The sequence below is a fragment of the Xiphias gladius genome, chromosome 24 (genome assembly GCF_016859285.1).
Source record: "Xiphias gladius isolate SHS-SW01 ecotype Sanya breed wild chromosome 24, ASM1685928v1, whole genome shotgun sequence".
Lineage (NCBI taxonomy): Eukaryota > Metazoa > Chordata > Actinopteri > Istiophoriformes > Xiphiidae > Xiphias > Xiphias gladius.
Window position 1 is genome coordinate 12,428,134 of NC_053423.1, and position 17,593 is coordinate 12,445,726.

Sequence of the window (17,593 nt, forward strand, 5' to 3'; positions counted from 1 at the left end):
AATGTTTCATTTATATATGTTATAAAGTGTGAATACTTTGGGTCTTCATAAATTCCAATTATAATATTTAAGGTCTTAAAACTATTTATTTATTTTTTAACACAGGTACACTTTTCAAGACCAGGTCTCTTCAAGATCAGGTAATGAAACAGGACCAACCTGTAAGGCCCTATCATTTAATTTTATTTTCTGTTGTAGAAATGCATATATTCTCAAATCAAGTTACGATCTTCTTTTGAACAATTAATCAAATGACCACAAACCACTAGCCACCCAGTGAACCTGGAGCTTTGGGGGCCGAGCTGGGAGCATGTAGTCCAACGGTAGTTGCTCACCTTGCACAACTGGAAAACCAGCTGGAAAATTAATAAGGCTATGATGCAAAAAAAAATTGGTGACCTGTACAACAGCGCATACACTCACTGATGACTGGAGTGTAAAACCAGCATGATTCTGTGTCCTTAACTTCTGCTTTGGGACAACTGTGGCAGGTGATTTCTTCTTTCAATCTGCTCCAAAAACCAGTCACTGCAGTGTCGTCTAATTGTCCAGCAACAACAGGCCACTGTTGTTTGATATTGTGGAATACCACAAAATACGGTTATTTATTATTGTTCATTGTGGCTTAGGCAAGTACAGATATGATTTTCCTGCAGAATTAATGTTTTGATCAGTCATTAAGACAAAAAAAAATCCATTAGATTCATGATTACCCAAAAAGGCGTTTAAACATGAGTTTATCTGGATTAACTTTAAAGAAAAAAAGAAAAAAGTTTTTTTAGCCATGAGGACTACTCAGCCGCTGAAAACAGTTGCATAATGCCTTCTGTAGCTCTGGAAGAGATATTTATTAAATTAAAGAATAATCCATATGTCATCCAGGTTATCTTGAATTGGAGGCAACAAATTTTCTAAAAGAAAGCCTACTTCACAAAATGGGGATATGCAGACATAGGGGTTCAATATACAAGGAGATGAAAATGATGCTACTGTATGCTTCACAAGAAATGTACTCTGCAGTGCCTTTGGAACCAGAGGACAAAGTCAGGATATCTGTCATGTTGCATGTGAAGAGTTGTAGTCTCATAAATGTGTTTATTGTGAAATATTATTTTCTCTAATAATGCAAGAAGACACCAGAGAAAGTTATGAAATCATTTATTCCCATCACGTGGTTGTGTACATCTCCAGCATACGGTACTGTGCACATGAGAAGCATCATCATTGACATTAGGCTGTACATAAACAGTGGTCACCTCTCCTGCTAACACACACACACTCAATCACTCACTCACTCACTCACTCACTCACTCAGACAGACAGACGGTAGGTCAGGGCCGTCACGGGATCAAAACTGCTCACCAGTTTGCCTGACTTGGTATCACATCCACTCTATTCTCACTAATTTTTGAGTTGATGAAGACAGTTTACTGTGCTGCGGTGCTCATGTCCTTTTAAGCACCACAAGAGTCCTGGCTCTGGTGCGTGGTGAGACGAAAACAGACCATTTTTAGTCTCTACAGTCTCTCATTTTTTTTGTTCTCTTTCTCATTAGGTGGATAAGAAGAGGGTGTGGTTGTAGGACTACTGACTACACATCAAGCTTTAATTTTGTGATTTTTCAGTGCAGGCTTGGTCTCTAACATCTGGAAAAAGAAGGAGGGGGTTACACTCACCGAGGACCAAACTATCCTTCCCTCCCTTCCCCGTCTTCCACGTGCTCTTTACTAAACAGCAAAATAAACAGTTTCATTATACCAACAGGAAAAAAAGTTTATGACAACTCCTGACATAATTAAGTTCTCTTTTTGTAAGAACGAAAAATGATGCACATGCACACACACATTCTGACACTTAGAGGCGTGCAAACTGTATGCACTTCAACATTGCCAGACATCATGTACCAAAAGTAAGGGGGTCAACTAAACCAACAGCGCCTCCCTGCTACTCCCCGACTTGTGTGAGGTTTCCTGTCACTTTTCAAAGTAAGGGCACTCAAACACATGACTTGTACTTCCCGTGTTCAGCTACATTAAAAAACAAGATGGATGTGGAGCTGCCGTGATTTTCTAGTCTACAGGTAAGACTAATGAATCCAGGCTACAGCACTGATGCACTTCTACCAGCCTGCTGCATGATTTGTCGTTTCTTGCAGAGCAGATCCTGGAATGGAGGGATTATTACTCTGGACATGCAGCGCACAAGCAGCTCCACTAAATGAGGGTTTTATTCACCTTCTGACCAATTCTTTAATGCTTTTAGTGAGGCTTTTCCTCAAAAAATGCCTATCAATCTGAAACCCATTTGGTCCACATTATAGTAGGTTTTTGGATAGGCGTTACTGCTCCACATGTCAGTCTTCTATAAAGGTTTGTTCCTCCTTTTCTGCACACTTACGGCCAAAATCCCAGGGGACGTAAAACCCCACTCCTCCAAACCAGTGTTTCATAGTCAGCACAGAAAGCAGAGGAGTCAAAGAGGAGGTGTATGTGCTCTGTGTGTATGTATGCAAATAAAAGTTGAGCTAAAAAGCCAATATGGCACCAGAGACAAGTAAAGTCAATGAGAGCAACAGAAACAGCTTATCCATAAATAAAGCATCAACTAAAAACAGTAAAAGCGCAGACTAAACCGGACGTACGTTAAGAGAGTTGAGCTGAGTGTGACATCACGTCAACAGACAGAGATATGGCTAGAAGTCTGAAATCACATAGGATGACTATGTGACAAGAGTCAATTAGGTCAGTCCATTTGACAACGCCCAAAAACCAAACAAAAAAAATTTGAATGTTGGTGTTAACATCCACAAAGGTTGACGCCACTTCCACAAATTTAGCCTGGATATTTCATGGGTTACCAATTTCATCTGATTGATAAATGGTTGACTAAGACAACCCCGGGAGAATGTTAAACAAGCAGAGCAAATTGGGATTCTCTTTAAGCAAGTTAGTATGTTGAGATCGCATGCTGTTCAGCAGTACAGGTTATCAAATACTGGCCTAGTGCTGGTTGTGTGCCTTGTATAGGAAGGGCAACGAGCAATAAAGGAAACTCTGCTTTCTCTCCTTCTCCTGCAAGCCAGATCATCACTCTCCCCTCTCTCCTGGAGCCTCCCGCCTCCTTTCTCCACACAAAAACCATATAAAAGACAAAAAAATAAAATAATAAAACAAAATACATAGAAGATAATTATCATTCCCTTAACCCCATACCCCCCCCAGTCTCTCCTCTTTTAACTGATCTCCTCCATTAATAGTGTTTTCAATATGAAACAGTGGACACACCCATGTCAGATTCTAACATTTACATGGCTTTAACGCAGTCTCTCTGCTTTCCATCGAGCGATCGTTTAGAGAGAGAGGGAGGAAGTAGAAGCAAAGAGTAGAGGCAGGCAGAGAGGGACAGAGGGAGACTTTTGCTCCAAAACAGAGGGTGGAGTATTAGTGATGCCATCTGTCCTCATCACTACTTCAGGATTAGATGGAGTCCTTCACCCAGTTCATCTGGAAGAGAAAGAAGTGTGGAAAGAAGCACATTAAATCCTTCAGGATCTTTCTAACCCTGTTTCATGCCAAAGTACAACGCAAGAGACAGATGCGTTATGAGCTCACCTTTGACAGTTCTGATCAAAAAACAGCTCTCGTCAGGCAAGTTGTAAACCATCTGGAGAAAACAAAACAGACAAAGTGAACATCCCTGTCAACGTGCAGACAAAAGTGGTTCCTTGTTGATTTGGAGGTCACTGACATGATAGGCAGGACTTTTTGAGTTAAGAGAGGGGTTAATGGAAGCATAAACAACACAGTATGTGTGCGACAGCAGAGAGCTGTAAGTTATATGCAAATAAATGACACTACAGACAGAGTTGTTGTTACTGGTCAGATAGGGCACAAAATAGTGACGCACAGTTTATTTCTTCCTCTGTCTGAGTCTCAATACCAGCCTCGTCCACTTCAGCTCCATTTTTGCATTCATGTGGATTATTGCTGGACCAACACTGAATTTCTAAGGCAGATACTAATATCAATATTTGAGAGTTGAAAAAAATTAAGCTAGTGAGTCGTCGATTAACTCTCTTTTCACATTTTGTTCCCCGGCTGATTTATTTTGATTTATTTAAATTTTGTCTTTTGTGCACATGAGCATTTGATCCATTTTTCTTTCACTGCCTTTTCATGGATGGTTCAGACAAAATTCACAGCTGGTGTAGTGTAGTTAAAATGACAGAAAACTTGAACCCATCATATCATATAATATATGCATCACATCACTATAAAAAAAAAATAAAAAAATAAGTACCACCAATTTGGGGCACATGCTCAATGGTTTGTGAATATTTTGCATTTACAAGCGAAATGCACAAAATGTATCCCAAAAGCTGAGCGAGCGCAGAGTCAATCAGTATCCATGTTGATGGTTTTTCCTACTTATAGTGGAGAGTTTTGAGCGTATCCCAAAGAGTACCTCTTTAATTATACCATCCCTCTTAATAGAGAGCCCTTCACAGCTGAGAGGACGATACTCTGTATTACAGTGCTAATGGAGAGGCAAAGGGCCTGTGTGTTTCTGCGTTGGTACCTGGTCACTAAGCAGGATGTGTATGCCTGTAGGACCCTGCCTGTACACCTGGTTGATTTTTCCCAGTGGAAGGCTGCACACACAGGCCATCTTGCGGAGCAATTCTGCAGCCGTCAGCTCCTCTAGGTACAGAGCGTGGTACACTGCACACAAACAGAAACAGGTTTTAAATTCAGACCATTCACATGCCACCGCTACTCGTTATGAATGTTACTCGCTGTTACACACGGAGTTTCTATCTGTACCGCGTAAACTAGAGGAGATGCTGTGCTCTCCATTTTCATTGGTGCCGTGTCTCTCCAGCAGGGGACTCTCCCGAGGGGACTCCTGACAGACATACACTGTCAACCTCGGACACACCGACCTACACACACACACACACACACACACACACACACACACACACACACACACACACACACACACACACACACACACACACACACACACACACACACACACACACACACACAGAAAAAAAAAATCTATGAAAAACACTGACACATTGCTTTTACAGGTATAGAATCAGAGAAACTGACACACACACTTGGTAACACACCTGGATTTAAGTGCATTGAAAAGTCTGATCCCATCTGCTGGTCCACAAATCTGGACCAGGTCGTCCCGGGTTAGCTTCAACAAATCAGAACCTATGCAAAGAAGACGGAAGACCAGTCACATGCACTGCAGCTGTTATACATCCACATGTGTGTTTTATTGTGTGTGTGGGGGGACAATGTATGTGTACCTGAGAAGTGAGAGAAGAGCCGTGTGTAGGAGCTGAAGCGATTCTTCAGCAGCCACTTCTGTGTGTCCTGTATGGACGCAGTGGGACTCAGCTGCTGTAGAGGACAAAGAGGATGTCAACACATGGATCTGGGTTTTACTTTCCTTATTCATATTCAGCAATCATGTCATGGCTGATGTAACTGATCATTTTCCACTGATCTACAGATTATTTTGGATCAACTGTTTACTATATTAAATGTCAGAAACTATTCATTTATCATTTTCTGGGGATCCAAATATCCATTACTTGTTTCAGCACTTGATGTAACCAAAGTCATAGCTAATAGTACGACAGTATCACTCAACAAAATTTTCATAAAACCTTCAGTGTGGTGGAAAACATTTACGGAGAATAAAAAATAATTCAAAACAGCATATTGGAAAGCTGTGGACTAACCTCCAAGTTGCCATGGCTGCTGGGGTCTGCCTGGTGATTGGGAGAGGATGAGTCACTATAAAAGAAGACATGACATTTAAGAGAAGTGAAACCAACACACACCTCAGTTAAAGGCCAAACTAAACAAGTACACACAGACACACAGGCACACACAGGCACACACAGGCACACACACACACACACAGGCACACACACACACACACACACACACACACACACACACACACTTACCTGTCCGGTACTGAGGAGGTTGTGTAGGTGGACAGCGGGGTGGAGGTGAAGGAGGGAGTAGCTGCCTGGTTGGTGCTGACGTAGGCATTGTCTGGCCATGGGGAGCACTAAGGAAACACACGCACATCTAAATACTCAATTATACCAAAACCTCACAAAAATGAAATCATTATTATAATTATCACTGAAGGCCAACTCCAATTACCAAGAAACAAAAGCTTAAGGGTTGAGGAAATTCAAGGGTGTACTAGGAATTTAGCTTTGCACCATCTCCACCCCAACTAATGTCAAATACATTGCATTATAGCATCCCTTTCCCAGCAGCTGAGGTTCTAGTGTCTACAAGCTTCAGAGTACTAACAGCCAGGTGTCTGGGGGGGGGGTTGGGGGGATGGAGTGATGGGGAGGAGGAGCAGGGGTCAGGAGAGCAGGGTGCTTACACTGCCTCTCTTGGCCAAGGAGTCGCCACAGTCAGCGGGAAGTGTCCGCTTGCTGGACTTTTTCAGCTCATGGTCACCCGCATCCTCTATGATGGGTTCGAGCCTCGTCTACGTACGGACACACAACAGAGGTTAGCCAGCCAGCGACTAACACACAAACACAACCAATAACTCCAGGAAAACACACTCCATCTCCGAGTGAATAACCTGAGGGAAATCTCGGTATGGCATACAAGTGTCACTTCAGTTCATGTCACTAAAGCATTAACATATACTTGCAGATACTTGCTTGAGACATTTAATCCATCACTGTGATCAATCTCTCCACTCGATGTTTTTGTCAAAGTTATATTGCTAAACCATTGTCTGTTTTAAAACCTCTTCTGCAGTTTTTAATTGATGCACCTGTAGGTAGCTTTGACATTTAACATCTGTGTGTCAGTTGCCAAAAAGCATTTTTTGTCAAGAGCCTTATGTTGTGAGAGCAAAAATAAGTAAAAGTCCTACGACAATAGGAATAAATGGCAAAGGAACTAATGGGATCATGCGAATTTGGTGTTTCCTTGTTTTACAATGACTGCAACATGGTAGTTTTCTTTCGAGACTCAATTGTCAAATTGGATGAAATGCATAGCTGGTTGGCAAAAAATTAACTGGCAACAATTTTGATAGTGGATAATCATTTGTCAGTATCAGTTAGCAAGCAAAAATACCTGAAAAAATATCTCTGGATCCAGCTTTTCAATTGTGAGCATTTAGGGCTTTTCTCTTCGTTTTATACTGTTGTAAAATGAATACCTTTGAGTTTTTTTACTGTTGTCCAAACAAAACAAGAATTATGCAGATGTTATCTTGGGCTCTGAGAAAATAACTGTTAGTCGTAGCCCTAAACAAGGGCTGTCTGGATGGTAAAGGCGGGGGGGGGGACAAAACAGAAAAACCCAAAAAAACTTTCAGATTCTAAATCATTAATACATGAGTAAAAAGGTAGGCAGTGATGCAGTCTTTTGTTTTACATAGGGTAAAACACCAGGAGGTCTTTACCTCAAACTAAACTATGTGGTGGGCTGCTTTGCAGAAATACATTTCACTTACTCTGGTGCATATATTTAACATGGACAGCCCCTTGAATAAAAACTGAACCTGGATGCTTGTTAGTGCTAAAGCCACGTAGCTGTAAAGTCTGACAGTCCTTTGCATACTGACCTCTGACAGGATAGTGGTATCGTAAGAGGGCTGGTACTTTTCCTTCTCTTGAGGTGTGCGTTTCTCCATCTTCTCCCTGTCTGTCTTTTGCTTACGGTCCGCCCCCTTTGGCTAAAGAAGAACCCGAGAAGAAGAGACCGGAAAAGGAAGGACAGATTTCATTTCTGTGAGGGCCGACACACGCGGTGGCAAAGAATGTCAACATAATTTCAGTCAGTGGAAACATTTCACCGAGTGTATACCTTAAAGACTTTGATTTGGCAGGAGGCAGAGTGGAGGTGCTCTGTGTACTCTCCACTGTCTCCCAGGGCGAATGTGTCGAACTGGATCCTGAAGGGGACGCCCTTCTCGCCACCATGTTTCCTGGGAGTGAACTCTGTGCTGATGCAGTGCACCTGCAGACAGCGGGCAGACAAGGGTTCGAGTGTGATCAAAATATGCCTTTGAAGTGAAAATTCAGTGGCACGCCCAACAGATGGCACAAAAGAGAGCTGTGTGTGCATGCGGTTTGTGTGAGTGAGGATGTGTGTGTCTTACCTGCACAAAAACAGAAGTCCTTTTGTTCATGTCCCACAGGAACTCTGCAGCGTTGAGCTGGGAGGGGTGAGTCTTCGGCTCCACAATCCCCACTGACATGGGGATATCTGTCTCACACAAACACACGCACAGACGCATATTTGAACTCCAAATCACACACAGGATGATTAAAGTAAACATTTCTCGCCAGGAGTCATTACCGATGTCAAGGAGACGGTCGCCAGGACGATTCCACTTCCAACCCTCAAGCTGCTGGTGCTCTGTGTACTGTAGCCGGCGGTCATGAAACACCACTCGCACTATGCTCTATACACACACACACACACACACACACACACACACACACACACACACACACACACACACACACACACACACACACACACACACACACACACACACACACACACACACACACACACACACACACACACGTTAGGTACAAAGTGTACTTGGCGTAATAAGGGAAAGTGTGTCCTCCAGCTGTGAGGATCCTCTCACCTTCACCATCTTGTTGTTGAGCTCTGGTAACTCCCCTGTCTTCCTGTTGTCCAACATACGCACTTCGTAAGACTGGCCTGAGAGAGAGAAAGCACAAGATCCAGAGCAAGAAAGAAACCCGATGAAAGGATAAATGTATATATTCTTTGTATTTTAATGGTCTCCCTAGAGAGTACAGGCTTTGTTTTTTATGTAATTTAGGGGAGACTGATGACAAAACATTTAGACCCAGATTTCTCTTGTTCCTGGTGTGGAATAAGGGATAAAAGTCTATTTTATGCTTCATTTCTCTTCATATAATGATTTAAGGGCTACGTTTTTTAATATAATGTCCTTCATCTTTGCTGACTCACTGCCCGGATGATTACAGATACTCAACTTGTGTTTTAGTGAGGCGGCGTTTTTTGTTGCAGGCCTTATTTGCAGATGTTGATACAAAGCTCTTTGATTGCAATTTAATGGTTTATGTTACAAGATATGGTATATTTAGTGTCTGACACAATATGCTAACATTTTCCACTAGACATCATGCATCTTGACCTAATCGCATGGACGACCAGACCACCTTTAATTCAAAGCAGCCCACTCAGCAGTTTGAAAAATTCTTTGCATCAGCAACAAATAGACCTAAAGGTGCTATAAGTAGCATTTTAGCTGCACTAGCATTTCTGTATAATTCCATTTTAATATAAAGAATTCTGTTAAATCCTCTAACTCCATGAAAAGTAGGATCAATAATTGACAGTTTCTGTCTTTCAGTAAAGCATGTAAGTCCGTATATGTTGCTGCTTCTCATTAAAAAGAGGACTTTGCTAGTTCCTCTATGTATTTCAATCCCTCTATGTACCATTAAAATACAAAATCTCCATTTGTGCCAGGAGGCCAGAGGCCAAAAGTTTTATTTTACAGTAATCGTACTAATGTGCAATAAATGAAGATGGCAATTATTTACTGATGTTAAATGATAGGTGTGTTTAGCCCTAGAACACAAAGAGTTGGATCATATGTGAACAAACCACATCAAATACCATGTCTTTATGTGCAGTTTTGTAGTCTAAGTAGAAAAATTCAAGTACAAAAAAGAAAAGAGAACAAAATCAGGTGAAGTAAAACCAGTACCCTGGAATGCATGTACTGTATTGAGTGTCTCACCTTGGTTTAGGTATGTGAGTGTCTCGTCATGCAGTTTGACAGCAGGCGAGGTGGCAGCGCACAGCACATACTGGAATGGGGGATTTTTGGTCTCGTTTTCGGTAGGAAGGCTGGAGTCCTCCTGCTTAAAGATTGGCAGAGCCAGCACATCACTGAGAGAGAAAGAGAGGAGACACACAAAGAGAGAGTCAGCATGGATATGATGCAGCAGTGACAAGCATGGAAAAAACAAAAACAAAAAAAACAATCAATTGCGACACTTTACTTTAAAGGTTTTCCATGTTGAGCTTTATTTGGCGAAATTTATATCAGTCCTTTTCAATAGCCTTGTGTCTAAAGTTGAATAAAAGTCCTATGCTTTTATCAAAATCCCCAACACCATGTCAGATCCACCCTGAGCAACATAATCAGTACGGCCTCCTAAAAGCAAAGAGAAACCCTGTTTTTTTTCCTCAAGACCGAATGTTCTGGTTGTACACTTTACAATTATCTCTATAAAACGCCTCGCATGGATTGAGCCATTTAAACTGTTGCAAGCACCCCTTTTGGTAAGACAATACTTCACCTCCTCATGGTGTGGAATTATTAAATGGATTGGCTTATTTTAGAATAAGTGACAAAGACTCTCCATCGAACAAATGGATCTCTTATTATGTATGCATGAGGCTGCTGCAGGATAAATGAACAAAAACACCCAGAGATAGCCTGAGCTGCTGACACATACTATCTCTCACACTTGGCAGCCACTCTAGACAACCAACACGTCCTGAGCTCACCCTGACAAATGCTGCAGGAGTGTCAACGGGGGCACAGTGAACGGGAGCGTGCTTGCGTGTAGATCTCTGTGCCTGTGCAGAAGAGGCGCCCTGTCCATGCAAAGAAATCTAGACCATGGGATCTCATTACCTGGAAAACTTCTTGGCAAGTCATTATGCTTCTCTAAACCTAAGACAAGCTTAAAAGAAAACAAAGAAAACAAACAAAAACAAAACAAAACAAAAAAACCCACACAAGACAACTTAACAATTTCAGGACATTCCTGCAGGACCTTCCTCAAAAAAAAAAAAAAAACTTTTCCACACAGCAGCCTGCTAGATTTATTCAGTCTCAAGTCACTTTCAAGCACTTGCCTGTGTGTTTTCTTTGTCCAGACAGTGCCAATCTGGGTACCACAGCCCCATTAAGCCCTGCTGCCCAGGAAAACGACATTTGCTTCCTGAAATCTGAAGACCTGGCTCCGCTGAAACACACTGAGACATTCTGTTCCTACCAGCTGCTGACTCCAAACATGCCCCGTAACCCACCCCAACATCACAGATGGTACTACTCCTGCAGCCACTGACACAAATCACACACACATACACAGTTTTCACTAATTGACACACACATGCAGCCCATCACTTCAGTATTGGTAAACTTGCGTACTCTCATAAGAGACTGGCGCACACCTGTGTCACAGGTAAACAGACAAAAATGCACGCTAAAAGCAGATGGCCAAGTAAGCTGCTAAGACAAGACACGTGCATGCCCTGGGAGTTTCTTGCCTTCATCACACAAATATCATCACCTCCTGTAACCTCTTACAAAACAGTGCACACATACCAAGAGTTACTAACTGAACAGGTGGTTTACATCAACACTACTACGGTGCCAAACAGAGTCATCCTTTAACCGCAGGAAGGGAAAACAGTTACAGGAAACTTTTATTCACCCTTCACAGGTTATCAACACGTAGTCCTGACCAACCAGCGTTTCCCTGATTCATAAGACCCTGTGTTTGGAAATAAATGTTTGAGTCACTTGAGCAACCAGTAACTGGTACAATATCCATGTGTCACTGGAGTACATAGTAAACACTGGGGACGAACATTTGTTACGGGACTTCATGTATTTCTTGCGATTACTGCATAGAGACAAAGACTGTGTGCGTAGCAGCTGAAGCTGGGTGTCATTTGAACATGTTAGATTTCAGCAGAAATACAATGGTTTCAATATCATACTTTGGGGAATACAACGCATGTTTCAAGGTCTTTCAGAAATGGAAATTTGAATGTCTACAACAAATCTTCAACAAGATGAAGGAGAGAGGAAAGACGTGCTGAAGCTTCTGCCACCAAGTCAACTGACTCCTTTAGAAACTTTCCTAATCAAAAAGACTAAAGTCAGAGCTGTTACCTTAGACACAGTACACAACCCTTTGTTTCCACACACCACTAGTCTTCAGAAACAAAGCCAGAGACCTATTTTGATAACTTTGCCAGTCAGAGGCCAAACCAGGGCCTTTCCAGCAGACCTCCTCAGTGTTATCTTGAAAAGAACACAGAGTGTAGGTCTCTTTTTGGTGTGCATGCGCACACGCACATACTCTCACACAAACACACACACACCTCACAGCATAACATGTCTTTCATTTGCTTTTGTTTGGGTTTTTGAGAAATTAATCTTTGTGCCTGATTGTGGCAACCTGCAGTGACTGCCCTACTTCAAATCCCAAAACAAAGAGAAGCCATCACAGCCAGTACAAATGGAATAACACACAGAGACAGGGGGGGTTAATGTTAACACTTCCAGCCAGAGTTTGTGTTGTTCTCTCTCATGACCCGCTACTGATCTAGGAAGCTGGGGTTCGGCATGTTGATCCTCGTCTCTGACCTCATGCTGTAGGCTCCAGCCCCCAGCTCCTGCCCGATGCCGGACAGGCTGGCATCGAAGTCGTGCACCAGCCCCGACTCGATGGTGGCGTCGTCCATCTTCAGCACCCAGGCCATCGTCCCCAGCTCCTTGTCTTCGGCTTCTACTCGGAGGGCCGCCAGCTTGCTTCAGGTACGGGAGGTCGGCTAACGAGGAAGTGGGCTCTGCAGCTTCTGGGTGACGCCGTGAGAGGAAAGTTATGCTGCTAGCCCGTTAGCCGCTCCTTGGCAAGCGGGGCAGGCGAACTGGTAGCTTTCCACAGAGACTGGGTTTATCGCCATATCTCCAGTCGAGGTTTTTCGGGGGCTTTTGTCACGCAGTACGCTGCTCCACGACTGGCAGACTGTCCGAAAGTAACGATGAGTTAGGATCCACTCAGCTAGCAAATGTTAGTCGTGACTGAAGATGCGAGCTGATTGTCAGCATGCTAACGTTAGCTAACAGCTAGCTAGCTTCACAAAGGCAACTTAAGTAGGCTAGCATGAATTCAGCAGCGCCGCTGTTTCCCCAGGCACAGAGTCTCCAAGCAGGCTGGCTAACGTTAGCTCAACAAAATGCAACAAGCACAGAAGATGGTATTGTTTCAGTCCACACGCCGCATCCCACGCAGCGTCGGCACAGCTGTTGATACCTTGCTATCGAGCTAACTAGCATCAACTTCACTGGCTCTAAATCAACTGTGTGGTGTCCGGTGACCTAAGAGCTCTTCTCTTCTGGCACTCCCTGTACCATCCCAGGCCGCTCTCCTCTTCTCATCGCGGTGCAGGAATCACCGCTAAGGCTCCCAGCCCTCGAGGCGCAGTCCTTTAACCATCCGAAGTGCAGCGGTTGACACAAAACCAGGCATCAACATGGCACCCTCCGCGCACGGACTGTCGGGTCTGCGAATCCTGCGGGGCCACCACCGCCAGCCTCAGGAAGAATGCCAGGACAGCGGTCAGCCAATCAGGGGCCACCCCCTGTGCCAAGCGCAAGGGGATTACCCAATCAGAGACCTCCGAGCTGCCGTCATTGTGTCCAACTGTAGCTGTGCTGTGCCTACAGAAACTGTAACACATCCACTAAGTCATCTCTGTCAACAAAGATGAGCAGCACTGCGAGAATAGTGATATAGTGTATTCATGTGTAGAAATTCCCTCTGTGTGTCAGACTTAAACATGTGGCAGCTGCACGAGCAGCGATAGGCTCATTGGGCCACAGTTAAAAGAAGAAATCACCAAAGTAGTTATTTATTAGCATGTATGTAGTACAGGGGACTTAGAAACACACTCACACTGTTGACACTCTGGGTCCTAACACTGAACTAAACGAACGCTTCCTTCACGGGTTTCCGAGGGTCATACCGTGTGTAACTGGCTCCGCCGGGTCTCTGTACGGGGGCTCGGAAGTTTTCAGTGTAGGGCTGCCAGAACAGCATCGTGCCCCACACCGGCGGTCGCTGCACTGCGCCTCACTCCTGCGGCGAACGAACGCGTCCCAGCCCGGCGCCGAGGAGGTCCAAACGGGAGCGCATGTTTGATTCAGGCCCAGTGCCGAACGGCGGAGGAGTCCAGTCCACTGAGGTTGGTTGCAGACTTGTTGCGTGTCGCCCCGGTCAATAATTATCCACCGGTCGGACCCTGGACGTGGCACACGGTCAAGTGTCTGGGTGAAGTTTTTCCGAGCAGGGTACACGCGCTATTTTCGCTCAAGGGGGGGAAGACCCGCCTCGTGACTTAATTAAGGCCCCCCCGTCTGACAATTCAGGACATGTACTTCAGCACACACTTAAGTGCAGGGCGGCAGTAGAGATCCAACATAATGGGCCAAAAATCTAGTAGGCAAACCTAATTTAACTTCTTACGTGCAAACATAAAAGACACTAATTAGTTAATTTAGCCAGTTTTCAGAATGACATCAGGCAAATGCAAGCTTTTACTGAACAGTTTAATATTCCTTCCTTACACGTAAGAATCTTGTATTTAAAAAAAATACTTAAAGGTATTATGAGCAAAATGTACTGAAAGTATCAAAAGCAAAAGTAGTGTTTTATTATTGGAATATTATTAATAATATTTAAGTAGCATACTGCTGTTTCTAGCTGAATCTAATTTTAACCACTTTATATACTGTTGTGTAGTTTAATCTACAACAGTAATCCTATTTTGTAAACTGATACTATGTTTTGCATATAAGATTGAACAGCTGTCAGATAAGTGAAGTGGAGAAAAAGTACAATATTTCTCTCAAAAATGATGTGGAAGATAAGTATAAAGTAACATAAAATGGCAATACTACATTGAAGTACGTCAAAGTTGTACTTAAGTATAGTGCTCTAGTAAATGTACTGGTTAAATTCCACCTCAGCTTGTAGATGAGCAGCCATGTCTCCTCCTCTCCTCAGATATAACTGATCTGTTTGCCTAAGAAGGGAGTTGTTTTGAGGACAGACAGAGTATTAACTGCAGGGACTTGGCAGTAAGGGGGTGGCTTCAGGGAGGCCAGGGGGGTTTACGGGTCAGATTGGTAGTCTATCTGGAACCCTCTTTAGCCGCACCTATATTTACAGCCCAGAGAACAGATGCATACATGAAATTCAGCACCGGTCTCTCAAATAGCTACATTGCGTAAGACATAAATGTTATTATTTGCAGCACGTCTGGATTAGCCCACTTTGTTAACTAGTTATTACTGTGAACATTTTCCTGCACGTTGTCTTTCCAGAGCTCTCTGCGCTACCAATTAATGAGTCAGTAATCAGTTAGTCGATTAGCTGATTAACAACAATTAAATACTTCCCAGTTGTGAGGACTTGCTTATTTTCTTTGTCTTATGAGATAGTAAATGGAAGTCTTTGGGATATGGACTGTTAGATGGAAAAATAAGCAATTTTAAGACATTAAAGCTGGCCTTAGAAAGTTAAGCTTACTTTAATTCTCAATTCATCTCCTGATTTTCTTGATTAACTAACTCATCAGCTATAAAATGTCAGAGAAGAATAAAAAAATGTCCACTGCAGTTTCCAAGAGTCCAAAATGATGCATTGTTGTTGATGAATGTTTTGTTTTGTCTGACCAAGACCTAAAGATAATCAGTTTACAATTATGTAAAACAGAGAAAAGCAGAAAGTCCCCATGTTGGAGGAGCATGGACCAGAGATTGTTTGGTGATTTTGCTTTAAAAATTATTTAAACAATTTGTTGATTATGAAAACAGATTCATTTTCTGTTGACTGACTAATTGATTAATCGACTAGTTGTTTCGGCTCTGATAACCGCTTCTCACCGTGGGGCTCTTTCCCACTGCAAAAATCACAGAGTCAGAGCTTATGATGATCTGTACAAGTTCTTTACTTTATTGTAAGCACAGCTTTGTAAATGCACAGAGGAAACACAACAGTGAAAACTAGAATGTTACAAGGAGAGGAAGGAAAGAAAGACACGATGAAGAGGAGAAGAGAAAAGGGTGATGTGACAGTTTTTTTTTTCCAGAGCTGTAAATAATACTTTTCTACAAATTTCTCAGCAGAGAAAAATAAGTGTGAGAGAGAGACTACGGCACGCGCAACAGAGAGAGAGGGAGAGAGAGAGAGAAAAAATAAAAACAAAGATGGGAAAAGGTGCGCGTGTGCACCCCCCCGGCAACTCTCCTAAATGACACTGATATTGGGTATTCCATTTTAATCATATATAGATACATATCCACTATGTGATAAGCCATGTCCTGTCATACTTCATGTAGTAAGCAGCACGCACCCATCTTCCACCCAGTATTGCCCAGAAGTGGACTGATCCAAGATGAGCTGGGAGAAATGGAGGACACCATGTAGTTATATGAAAGGGGCGGACATTTTCACATTAATTTAAAACCCCAGTCACACTATTCTGACTGTCAATAGGACCCTGATAAAAAGTAACTTTTTTAAATTTAGTCTCATGCATAGCCAAGCACATAATGCCTCCTATATTTCGGAACCTGCCTATGTACTGTATTTGCTATGAGCAGGCATGACCCACTGTGACTCGCGTTAGTACTGTTCAGGATTGGTCGGTCGTACCTTTTCGGCTCATCAGCACCTTTTTGAAAGAGAGAACGTGTGTGTTGATGTGTGTGAGAGAGAGAAAACTCATTAAAAACTGCTGCAGTAAAACCTCATTGCATAAAATAAATCCAAACTCTTGACACAATGCAAATTTACATTCCTGCCTACCTGGCCCCTGTTACTCACTGCTCAAGAAGGAAACGAAGACGGCACTGTTTGTTCGTCTCAGCGCTGTTTGATGAATATTACCCCCCCCCCCAAGAAAAATGAGAACCATGCAGATGCACCATTTCCTGTTGACATCAAAATGTTGTTCAGAGTGGATACTGTTGTGTTCGATATATAAAGGAGAATGGAAAGGACGGACATTTCATATCTTCATCCTTGAGTGATTACTGACAAACCCGGGTAGAGTATGTGACTGTATATGTGTGTCTGTTTATGTTTAATGCAAATTTAAGGGTTTAGTTCAGTCTGAGATCAGGATGGATCCTCAGCGATGGTCAGGAGAACTCCCATCTTGCAGTGGGGCAGTAAATGTGGGAGGATTGTGTGTACCTATGCGTGTGTGGTCGTGTCACTCTGCTGTCCAGAGTGCAAGCGTGCATGTAGATGTAAGCAGTTTGCTCCTGTGAAAGAGTGTTAGGATGTGTGTTTTGTTCTCAATCGGTATGGACGTGAGCACATGAACAGATGTTTTATGTTTGGTGGGCAGAGTTGCAGTTCTGGGGTTGCCCTGTGGGAGGGCGCTGTGTCTCCTATAGGCCCTCAGATGGGGGTTCACTGCCGCTGGAGCCAGACTGGGCACGCTTGATGTACAGATTCAACAGCTTCAGCTACGGACAGAAAAACAGTACCGAGGATGGACATGTAAATGTTTGTAACTAGAGGTTGCTAGAGGTCACACAAGGTGTATGCTAAAGGGCAACTACCTACCACAACCCAGTTGGCTAAAAATGTGGTTTCCTATGTGTGGTATCATACAACATCAAAGTTTTGCATGCAAATACACTTTACAGCTATGCAATATATTATATAAATATGTAATAT

The 17,593-nt window shown here is 43.0% G+C and overlaps 2 protein-coding genes across 23 annotated transcripts in view; both read right to left on the minus strand.

The window, feature by feature from the left end:
• Nucleotides 1-1,141: 1,141 nt before the first annotated feature.
• Nucleotides 1,142-13,966, minus strand: ubp1 (upstream binding protein 1). Of its 2 annotated transcripts, none has more exons than XM_040121605.1 (16): nucleotides 13,866-13,966; nucleotides 9,832-9,983; nucleotides 8,680-8,756; nucleotides 8,379-8,484; nucleotides 8,179-8,285; nucleotides 7,884-8,036; nucleotides 7,642-7,752; nucleotides 6,436-6,543; nucleotides 5,996-6,102; nucleotides 5,765-5,819; nucleotides 5,327-5,420; nucleotides 5,138-5,228; nucleotides 4,824-4,942; nucleotides 4,579-4,721; nucleotides 3,612-3,663; nucleotides 1,142-3,503 (listed from the first exon to the last, which is right to left on the minus strand). In XM_040121605.1, the coding sequence occupies exons 1-16, from the start codon at nucleotides 13,937-13,939 to the stop codon at nucleotides 3,466-3,468; spliced, it is 1,587 nt and encodes a 528-aa protein (XP_039977539.1). In that variant the 5' UTR covers nucleotides 13,940-13,966; the 3' UTR covers nucleotides 1,142-3,465. The 2 variants fall into 2 exon arrangements, with proteins under 2 accessions (XP_039977539.1, XP_039977538.1); XM_040121604.1 differs by lacking the exon at nucleotides 13,866-13,966 and adding an exon at nucleotides 12,484-13,465.
• Nucleotides 13,967-16,033: 2,067 nt separating this feature from the next.
• clasp2 (cytoplasmic linker associated protein 2) overlaps nucleotides 16,034-17,593 on the minus strand; it is a 60,109-nt gene continuing 58,549 nt past the window's right edge. For all 21 annotated transcript variants that reach the window (XM_040122680.1, XM_040122684.1, XM_040122672.1 and 18 more), the window contains one exon: nucleotides 16,034-17,379. In XM_040122680.1, coding sequence (XP_039978614.1) covers nucleotides 17,302-17,379 — 78 coding nt within the window. In that variant the 3' untranslated portion in view covers nucleotides 16,034-17,301. The remainder of the gene's footprint in view (nucleotides 17,380-17,593) is intronic.

Coding starts and splice junctions, on each gene's coding strand:
- ubp1 (XM_040121604.1), bottom strand. CDS start 12,599: ATGGCCTGGGTGCTGAAGATGGACGACGCCACCATCGAGTCGGGGCTG. Junction 9,984..12,483: donor GCTGGAGCCTACAGCATGAG/GTCAGAGACGAG, acceptor TTTCTCTCTCAG/TGATGTGCTGGCTCTGCCAA. Junction 8,757..9,831: donor ACTCACATACCTAAACCAAG/GTGAGACACTCA, acceptor TCTCTCTCTCAG/GCCAGTCTTACGAAGTGCGT.